The 10,550-nt window shown below is 40.9% G+C and overlaps 1 protein-coding gene across 1 annotated transcript; it reads right to left on the reverse strand.

Annotated features, from left to right (window-relative positions):
• Nucleotides 1-690: 690 nt before the first annotated feature.
• LOC150015411 (uncharacterized) lies at nt 691-1,851 on the reverse strand. Its single transcript, XM_090268291.1, has one exon. It carries the CDS (start codon nt 1,849-1,851, stop codon nt 691-693), a length of 1,161 nt encoding a protein of 386 aa, XP_090124417.1.
• Between the last annotated feature and the right edge of the window lie 8,699 nt (nt 1,852-10,550).

Genomic DNA, 10,550 nt, shown 5'->3' on the forward strand with positions numbered 1-10,550 from the left:
GACCTCTTTCTGCCTTAATTGCTTGGTTTATGGTGTGAGTTGATAGGACTATACTAATCCATTCAACAAACATTTGTTGAGCTCTTACTACATACTCAGTATTTTTCAAAATTTGGCCAAATGTTCTAGCTTTTTAAATAATTCGTGAGGCATCAATGTAAAATGAAAAGTCGGCATTTGTGCTGCCCGTCACTACCAGAACCAGTAAGTAGAGACAAGGATTGAATCTTTATGGATGCTTTATTCAGATGGCCAATGATCTGAGAAAATGATGGGTTATATACCCAAAAAGACCATCTTACATCTCATCTGAAGCCAACCTTTTTTATAAGGAGAAGAATAGGGTAGGTAAAGGGTTTGGAATTCAGGAAAAAAGGTTAATCAGGTAAAAGATCCAGTCCAGTGATTTTCCCAGCATCCTTTCATCTGCTGACCCATAATTCTTTATTTGCTCAGTGCTTGCAGTCCTCCTGAGGCACAAAGGTTGAATTGCTTGTGGGTCTCCTGGAGTCAGGGTAGGTCCAGTCATACATCCCAGTTCCTCGAACAATAGCTTTCTACATGCATTAATTACCAAGCCTATTAACTATATAACTAAAGCCAATGTTTTTCAACTCGACTTCCCCCACCATTCCTCACCACTAGTCTTAACTATCTTATTTCTATGAGATTAGCTTCCTGTAGAAGTAATTATTTTGTGTTGAGCTGTATCTTTGCATTAGGAAGTCTCATAGGAATACACTTAATTGCAGAGCTACATAAGGGGACACATTGTATGCAACAACAAGCTATGATACTGAAAAAGATAAAAAGAACGAAAACAACAAATGCCTCTTTAAGACCAGTAATACTAGGCAGCCAGGTTAGTTTAGACAAATCAATAACAAAGAATCCTTCTCTTTGTTTTATCTTGGACACTATTTCACTTACTTGTTTTACTTTATGCTCTATGAGCTGTGAATTATCAGTCAGGTTGAAACAGCAGAATCCTTTAAATTCTTCACATCCATGATTATGTCTTAAAAGGAGGTAGTCGATAGCTGCGCGATTTTCTAATACTGCTTCTTTAAATTGTCCTAGTTCTTGACTGATGGCACTAATGGCTTGAGAGGTGGCATTCAAAGCTTTTACCATAGCGCAGGCTAATCTACTTATTTCTATATTCGAAGAGGTTACCATGACTGGCATTACAGATCTAGTCAAAGATATATATTCAGTGGGGCTAAAAAGGTGCAAATCACTTTTACAACCAGGTGCAAGGGAGAGCTCCCCTTGAGCCTGGGTCGGGTAGGGCTTCTGAGGCATAAACACCATCAGTCTTCCTAGAGAGCACGGTCCCCCCAAACTGTTTGCTGGAACATAAGAATAAGCAGTCCTCCCACATATTAGAAACCATCCCGTAGGCAATTTGACGTGACCAAAGGCATAAGGTACGTTAGTGATGGTGGTGCAATTCATGTCCATGTCCGCTGAAAGCATAAAACAATTTTTAGCACAGTTCACGAAAGTTGCACACTCTCCAGCTGGTGCTACATTAGTGACTTTTAAGGAAAACATTTCCCTGTCCTTCAGAGTTACCACAGGTCCCCAATTATAAATATCAGAGTATGTCATTTTCTTGTTGATATGCTTAAACAAAGTATAATTTCGAAGGCTTTCCAGAGGAGCACAAACACCTACAAGAGATGAAGTGAAAGTTTGTTCGACATAGGTTCCTCCTGCAAGACAGAAGTCAGAGAGGTTTAGCACATTTTTTGCTAAGTATACCCAAATATTTTCATCTCGTTTGAAAGGAATAAGTTCTCCATGACATGAAGTTAAACAAAAAGTAATGGAAAGAATATAAATCATTGTCTTTGAAAGACGACTTCCGGGTCTTCTTGAGGCTCCGTGGTCCATTGTTCTCCTGGTGCTTTCTTTGCTCTGATGTGTTGGATCCAAGGTTTTGTTTCTGCTGATTTCACCGCGGTGGGGATGGTGAGGAGTACGTCCCAAGGTCCAGTCCACTTTTCTTCTAGTTGGCTCTCTGGAGATCCTGTCTTCCAAGTCTTGAGTAGCAGCACCTTGTCTCCAGGCTCAAAGGAATGCAGCAAACCTGTAGGGGAGAGGCCTCTAATACAAGCAAGGTCATTAATTACAGCTAAGGTCTGACTTAAATGTTCTTTACCTTCACTTTCTTTCTTTCTTCCTTCTTCTTATCATCATTTTTTAAATGTATTGTTTTTCTATTACAGTTGTCCCATTTTACCCTCTTTTCTCTCCCCTGCTCCACCCACCTCCCCCCTCTCCCATAGTCAATCCCCATATAGTTGTCCATGTCCGTGGGTCATTTATACTAGTTACTTCACTAGGTCCTTCCCCTTCTTTCCCCCCTTTTCCCCCTCTCCCACCCCTCTTGTCACCATCCATCTGTTCCTTGTTTACATGCCTCTGGTTCTATTTTGCTTTTTTGTTTGAATGGATTAAAAAACTGGGACACATTTACACAATGGAGTACTACACAGCAGAAAGAAAGAAGGAACTCCTACCTTTTGCTACAGCATGGATAGAACTTGAGAGTATTATGCTAAGTGAAATAAGCCAAGCAGTAGAAGACAAATACCATATGATCTCACCTAATACAGGAAACTAATGAACAAAATACCTTCACTTCTTGATCTACATACCTATCTCCCACCCCAATCACAGCCTGAAATGGTCGCCTGGACACAATTTTGTAAGGACTCAGCTGAATCCCACTTCAAGGAACCACCCTTATGCCGAGCAGGGCAACAGGTAAAACTTGATCACAATGGAGATGAGTTTCTTGACACAGTTTGGCTACATTTTTCTTCAAGGTGTGATTCATTTTCTCTACCATCCCAGAACCTGAGGTTTCCATGCCATGTGGACTCTCCACCTGATTCCTAGAAATTTACTAGCCTTCCATGTAATTTCTGAAACAAAAGCAGGGCCATTATCACTCTGGATGCTGCTGGGTCAGCCAAAGCAAGGAATTATTTCCTTCAGTAAGTCTTCAGTTCTCATAGGATGGGCTTCTACCCATCCTGAAAAGGTGTCAACAAAGACTAACAAATATTTCCACCCTTTGACCCTTGTCATCTGGGTAAAGTTTATTTACCATTCCTCAAAGTACATTGTCTTTCATATTGTTTCCCTTCTTCCTTTTGATGAGGATCTGTCTTGGGGTTGTTCTTCTGGCACACAACACATTTAGCTATTGCTTTTTGTATGGCTTTAGAAATTCCAGGTCCTGTGAGTCATGGTTTAATATTGGTGGTAAATGAGTCCCCTCCATAGTGAGTGGCCTCATGCAAATGCTTCATGACTGGCTCTACTAAATGTTCAGGAAGCAGTATAATGCCTTTCTTACTCCTTCTCTTATCTGCTATCAGGACTTTCTTCATCAAAACCCCAGCTTTTACCTTTCTTTAAGTCTGCAGTCGAATATTCAGGGTAAATAGTGACAAGTCTAGAACAGGTAGCAGAGGCATTATAAACATTCCTTTAGCAGCCTCTTTTGCTGCTTGATCAACCAGATTGTTTCCTTTAGCCACTTCAGTGTCCCCTTTCTGATGCTCAGGACAGTGCATAACTGCCACCTATACAGCTACTTGGACAGTTTCTAGTAATTTTAAAATTTCTGCTGCATGCTTAATCTCCTTTTTACTGGAGGTTAGTAGTCCTCTTTCCTTCCAGATGGAACTATGTAAATGCAAAATTAGGAAAGCGTACCTTGAGTTGATATACACATTCATTCTCTTTTTGTGTGACAATTCCAGTGCCATCGTCAATGCAATCAGTTCAGCTTTCTGAGCAGAGGTTTCTGGCAGCAAGGCCTTGGCCTCTACTACTTCTTCAAGAGTCACAACTGCATACCCAGCCTTTTTATTTCTTTCATCCATATACTGCTTCCATCTGCGTATAGAGCCCAGTCTGCCTCTTCTAGAGGATGGCCCTGTAAGTCAATTCTTCTAGAACAAACTTCATCAGTTACCTCAGCACGGTCATGTATTAGTGCACCCAACTCAGGCTCTGGGAGAAGAGAGGCAGGATTTAAGTTACTTATAGTTTTGAGGGAAACTCAAGAAAAATTGCTTGGTACCTGCCCATCCTTCTAGCAGTGAGCCATGAATTTTCTTTTTGTTCCAGCAGGTCCAACACTTGGTGGGATGCATAAATGGTAATAGGCTGTCCCAAGGAAAACTTTTCAGCTTCCTGTAAAAGCTCGTAGGTGGCCACCACAGCTCTCAAGCAGGCTGGCCGCCCCCGGAGAGTCTTATTTAGTTTCTTTGACAAGTGTGCAGCGGGTTGCAGAATGTCACTAAGTTTTTGGGCGATAACTCCTAGGGCAATTCCCTGCCTTTCCTGAAGGTATAACTGAGAGAGCTTTAGTATGTTTGGAAGCCCCAAGGCTGGTGCAGAAGCCAGGTGGACCTTCAGGGACTCCAAAGCCTGAGTATTCTCCTTCGTTCCCTCCAAAGGACTATATACTAATCCTTTCTGAGCTTCATACAATGGTTTATCAATTAGCCCTAAGTTTGGAATCCAAATGCGGCAGTAACCTGCATTCCCAGGAATCTTCTTAACTGTTTCTGGGTATTGGGAACTCTCATTTGAGTAATGGTTTCTTTCTTGTTTCCAATAAGACTCCTTTTGCCAGGTTTAAGCAAGAATCCAAGAAACCTTACTGCTTGTTGGCAAATCTGGGCCTTCTGTGCTGATACTTCATAGCCACAAGGTGCCAGATGGTTCAGGGTAGCTATAATATTAGTTAAACATTGCTGGAATGATGTCCTGGTAATTAAGAGGTCGTCTGCATATTGTAACAGAGTTCTTCCTTCTAGTTTTAGATCCTTTAAGTCCTGGGTCAGGGTTCCCCCCAAGATCGTGGGGGAGCTCTTGAACTCTTGTGTAAGATATTCCAGCAGTACTGAGTCTTGACCTGAGATTCCAGGTTCTGCTATTCAAAAGCAAACAATGATTGAGAATCTTGACCAACAGAATGGAAGAGAAGGCATCCTTTAAGTCCAACACTGAATACCAGAGGCTGTCCCTGGGAATACTATTCACCAAAGTATAAGGATTTGGGATGGTGGGGTGCAAGTCCTTTACAATGTCATTTATGGCTCTTAAATATTGTACAAATTGATACTCATTTGAGTTGGGTTCCTTAACAGGCAATATGAGTGTATTGTATGGGGAGTGGCAGGGCTGAATAAGTCAATATTTCTGAAATTTCTGAGTTTTGGGCATATTCCTTCTAGGGCTTCTTTCTGCAAAGGATAGTGCCTCTTATTGGGAGTTTCTGCCCCTGGTTTGAGGTCAATTTTAACAGGGAGGTTAGCTTAGCCCTCCCTGGCTTTCCAGCAGCCCACACAATGGGGTTTACCTGATTTTCAATTTCTTTTCGCTTTTCCCCTTCCTCCCACGGTTTCATAAGGAACTGCCAAGTGTACTCTGGAGGGTCCTGTAGGCAAAGTTCTTGTTCTTCTGAAGAGAAAATGAACTGAGCATGAAGTTTGAAATGCAAGTCCCTTCCCAGAAGAGGAATTGGACACTTGGAAATATATAGAAATTTATGAGTTAAAATAGTATGTCTCATAGCACATTCTAATGGTTTTAAGAAAAATTGACTTTTAGGGCTTCCAGAAATCCCAGTTACAGTTAACAGCCTGCTGCAAGGACTCAGACGTCTATTCACTATGGAATATGTCGCTCTGGTATCAATCAAAAAGTCTACAATTTGTCCCCTCACTGTTAGTTTTACCTGAGATTTCTAGTGGGGGTGACTTCAACAGGTTGTTGTAATGATGGACTCTCTGGGCCCTGTCACTCAACGTCAGAGCTATTTCCTTTTCCCAGCATAACTCTCCAGTTGTCAGATTCTGATTTCCTTTTGCCTTGCTTGAGGCACTCATTTTTTCAGTGCCCTTTTCCTTTGCAATGTGCACATTGATCTGTGCAAAGCATTTTAGATGAGGGTTGGGTGCCTCTTGCCCACTGATGGAATTGCCCTTAGGCCTGTTCCAAGAAAGCAGTGGCCACTGTAACTATAACCTTTGAAGGCAAAGTCTACTAATTGGGAAAGATTCACGCCTATTCTTCCCTCTAACTTCTGAAGTTTCTTTCTGATGTCAGGTGCACTTAGAGAGATAAAAATCATATTCACCATTCTAATATTTTCAGGGGCTTGAGGATCCACATCGACATATTTTCTACAGGCCTGATAGACTCTTTCAAGAAACTCAAAGGGATCCTCTGTGTGCTTTTTTTGTAATGTGTGTACCATATGCAGACTTTTCTGCTTAGGGATTCCTTTCTTCAGTCCCTCAAGGATGCCCCTCCTATAATTATCTATGAGAAGAAGGCCATTCTCAGTAGGGACTCTGTTGGGCCTGGTTAAAGGTATTGCCTTAGTAGGCCCCATCTGGATTTTCTTTCTTTCTTTTAAAATTTTTTAAAAATATTTTCTTTATCCTTAGGGAGAGAGAAGGGAGGGAGAAAGAGAAGACGTGAAACAATGATGTGAGAGAGAAACATTGATTGGCTGCCTCTCATACGCATCCTGACCAGGACCAAACCCACAACCCAGACATGTGCCCTGACCAGGGATCAAACTGGTGCTCCTTAGCTTTTCAGGATGACGCCCAACCAACTGAGCCACACTGGTCAGGGCTCATCTGGATTTTCTTGGTGCAGTCTCTGAGCCTCTTCATTTGCCTTATCCAAAACCAGCCTCTGGTCATCCCCCATAAGCAAAATATTTAGTAAGGCTTTTATGTCTGCCCAGATGAGATGGAGGGTGGCAAAAACTAACCTCAGTCAGTTATTTTAGTAGAGCATCCCTATAAGAAGGATTTGAGTTTTTTTATTTTAACAGATCCAATGTAGAAAATAGAGTATGTACCCAATAATATCCAGCAGGCTGGCCTTCTGGCCCTACTCCCACTGGAAGTCTTTTGCAAAGGGTATTGCCCTGCCCTGATAGGGGTTTGTCCTCCACCAAATTTGGTTCTCTGATGGGTTCAGAATGGAAAGACCAGTTCAGGCTCACCTCCTCTGCCCATCTCCACTGAGTAAGGAGGAAAGTCCCCCAGGGCTGGAGGGGCTGTCGGAATGCCGACTATGCTCACAGCAGCCACAACATCCTGATCTTCCTGGTCCCTCTCTTCTGAGCTTTTGCTGTCTGTCGCAGGCAAATTCCTTTTCCTCTGGACCATTAATCTGTTTTCTTTTAATCCTGAATCTTTATTCTGTAAAGCCATAAAAGCCTGTACATAAGTATTTTGTCTCATTTCCCTAATCTTTGACAAAACAACTCTAACTGCAATATCGTATAGTAATTTAAAGACCTGTTCAGTGCCCAGTGCTCTCTTGAGTACAGATTATACATGAGCCAAGCAGTGTTACAATGAAAAATAATTTTCTTTTTAGTCGTAGGTTTATAAAATAGGTTGACAATTCAGCTAAAATTCACCCCAAAGGACTGTTTCCCAGAGTGGAGGCTCTCCACCAGCATTCTACCAGACAGAGCTCTGTAACATCACACAGACCAAACCAGAGGCACCTTAGTTACTGACAACCAAGCTAAACTGTAACCTGGGACTGTAATCCTGAATCGGAAACCACAGCAATTCAATCAAAACTAAAGGCAACGGAGATTAATGAGAGTCAGAAGGAGAGTCCCCAAGGAAATCACTTGGCAGCTGCTAGGGAGTCTCCAAATCCGCACCCTAGGGCCCTCCAGTCCAGACAGCCAACAGGACTCCCCGCCACATACCCAGACTTACCAGAGAGTCCTGAATGTCCCCGGTCGGAGTTGCCAGAATATGAAACTGGAAAAGTCAGTGTTTGTGCTGCCTGTCACCACCAGAATCAGTAAGTAGAGACAAGGATCGAATCTTTATGGGCGCTTTAGTCAGATGGCAGGCAATCTGAGAAGACAACGACCTTTTTTATAATGAAAAAAAGAGGGTAAGTAAGGGGTTTGGAATTCAGGGGAAAAAAGTTAATCTGATAAAACCTGCTGTGTGGTGATTTTCCTAGCATCCCTGGAGCACAATGGCTCAGATAGCATCTTGATGGCTTGCAGTCCTCCTGGGGCACAAAGGTCAAATTGCTTGTGGGTCTCCTGGAGTCAGGGTTGATCCAGTCATACATTTCATTTTCTGGAGCAATAGCTTTTGACATGCATTAATTACCAAGCTTATTAACTATATAACTAAAGCTAAAATTGTTAAACTCTTGAGTTCCCCTATCAAATGAATAACTTTTTAAGATAATTAGAATCTAAGAAGAGTTGGGGAATGTTGGATTTTATTAAACACCAGGGGGAGCCTTGTGAAGAAATAGCAGACCATGTTGTAGGGCAAGCCAACTCAGCATAAGAACACATCATTATTTTTTTTAAGAACAAATTTGTTCAAATTTGCTCATAAATTTTTCTTTGGATAAACTCTTATTCCCAATGGAGTTTATTATCTGGATATTTTTATTCTATAGCATAATAAAATTACTCTTAACATGGCAACCAACCAATATTTAAAAAACACTTTTATGGAAAGAGAACAATTTTCAAATTTTCTAAAGTAATAAAATTCAGTTAATCACAAAATACATGCACGGTAGCTAGGATTATTTAAAAGTGATATATATATTTATATTATTTGCACAATAATTTTCAGTTCTAAAGGAAAAAATAAAAGACTAACAAAGCATTGTTCTTTCAGAATTTTAACTACTTGTGTAAAATTCAAGACTTTCTACTTCAACAATTATTAGAACTTTTATGATATATATTTGACAGTATTTAAAGTGTATTCTAAAAAATATTTGGCATGGTAGTAGGAAACCACTCCTGCAAGTTTTATTAGCTCACTTTAGGAAGGCAAAGGTCATCATTCCAGAGGGAACCGAGTTATACACAAGGCAGAACACACGTTCGTGGCCAAATTCTGTCATGAACACGTGGAGTTGCATTACTAAGGAAAAGCTTTTTTCAACTGTCCAACCTTAATTTTACAAGACTGCTTTAGTAGGAGTTTACATACTGTTCTGCTTTATCAGAAGTGGTTCTAATTCTAGTAACATGTCAGTACTTTGTGGGTGTTCAGCAAGCAGCAAATGAATAAACTGAGGCAACCACAAGTCTGTCCTTGAACATCCCACGACATCTAATGGTGCTCAAAGGGGAGAACCTATAATTGTTTTGTGTCAATTGGCTGCTGCTAAAAATTAAAAGCAAGTTTAAAGCTACAGAGCAAAGAGTTTTGTTACAGGTTTAAGTTTCCTGTGTCAAATGCTTCAGAAGGCCAATATTCAAAATGTCAGAGTTTGGAGTAAGGAAAGGCATATTAATCAAGAAGGCACCAGCTTGAGAAGATGAGGGACTTTAAAGTTTCCACAAATCCATTCCTTTTAAGAGAGCCCAGAATTCTGGCTTCTTTTATGTCAAGGGAAGGGAAATCGGGGAGGGGGCAAGACAGGTGTGGCATCTAGGCACCAGTGGGGACCAAAGGAAGAGTCTGAAATCTCTACATCTCTTTGTTCCCCAGTCTATTGACCCCTGCTGATCTGAAACTGGTCCCGATTCTCTGCAAATCCTTGCCAAAAGCTCAAGCCTCAAGAAGAATTCTTCAAATAGTTGGTATATCTATAGCAGGAGCTATTTGCCTGAAGCCCATAGGAGAAATACAGGCTATAGCTAAGAGTATCAGAGGGACCAAGCATTTCACTGTTACACTGTCAGACAAAAGCCCAGTGCCCAGCAAGAGTATTCAATAAGAAAAAAATTATTCTCTAAACATTTTTAACTATAAGATTTTAATTTGAACTGAGACTGAACAAATGAATGGATTTATTAGTCAGGTGATCAAGCAAGTTACTCAACCCATCTGTCAATGTGAGAACATCCAAACCTGTAATGAAATTTTTATTGAATTTATTGGAGTTATAGTGGTGAATAAAATTATATAGGTTTCAAGTTTACAATTCTACAAATTTTGATAAGATTTTATTTGAGCCAAACTGACCACAATGGCTGGGAAGCAAGATCTCAGTGGTTCAGAGAACGGCAATTTGGTGTTTCTTTCATGCATTTGGAATTAAGGAGAGAACATAAAGAAGGTTACATGAAGGTGGGAGTAGGCAAGGCAGGGATTGGATTACAGGATAGTTAACAAAGTTGTGTGCTCTCCTGAGGTTGGTTATTTCAAAGGTGTGTTAAACCTGGATGCCTGAAAATAATGGACAGGCCTTGCTTAAGGCAAAGATAAACTTTTCACTGAGGTTGTATGCCTGGGAGGTGACTACTTCTGACCCAAACCTGCTCAGTTAGGAATTTATGATCAGGTCACCCTGTGAGTTACTTTCCATAGAACCTCTCTTTCATCCACACTTTTATGCCTCAGTTTCTTGATTTTTAGAATGGGGAGAGAAATAGTGCTTATCTCACAAAGTTATTGTGAGGGCATGCCTGTCCAGAGCCCTGCAGAATGTCTGGCAAATATTCACTGTCCAATAAGTGTTTGTGACTACATACAATTCTT

This window comes from Furipterus horrens, unplaced genomic scaffold, assembly GCF_987537825.1.
Source record: "Furipterus horrens unplaced genomic scaffold, mFurHor1.1.pri manual_scaffold_3, whole genome shotgun sequence".
Taxonomy (NCBI): Eukaryota; Metazoa; Chordata; class Mammalia; order Chiroptera; family Furipteridae; genus Furipterus; species Furipterus horrens.

Bases quoted from the DNA above. Each gene is read 5' to 3' on its own strand.
- LOC150015411 (XM_090268291.1), bottom strand. From the start codon at position 1,851: ATGATTTATATTCTTTCCATTACTTTTTGTTTAACTTCATGTCATGGA.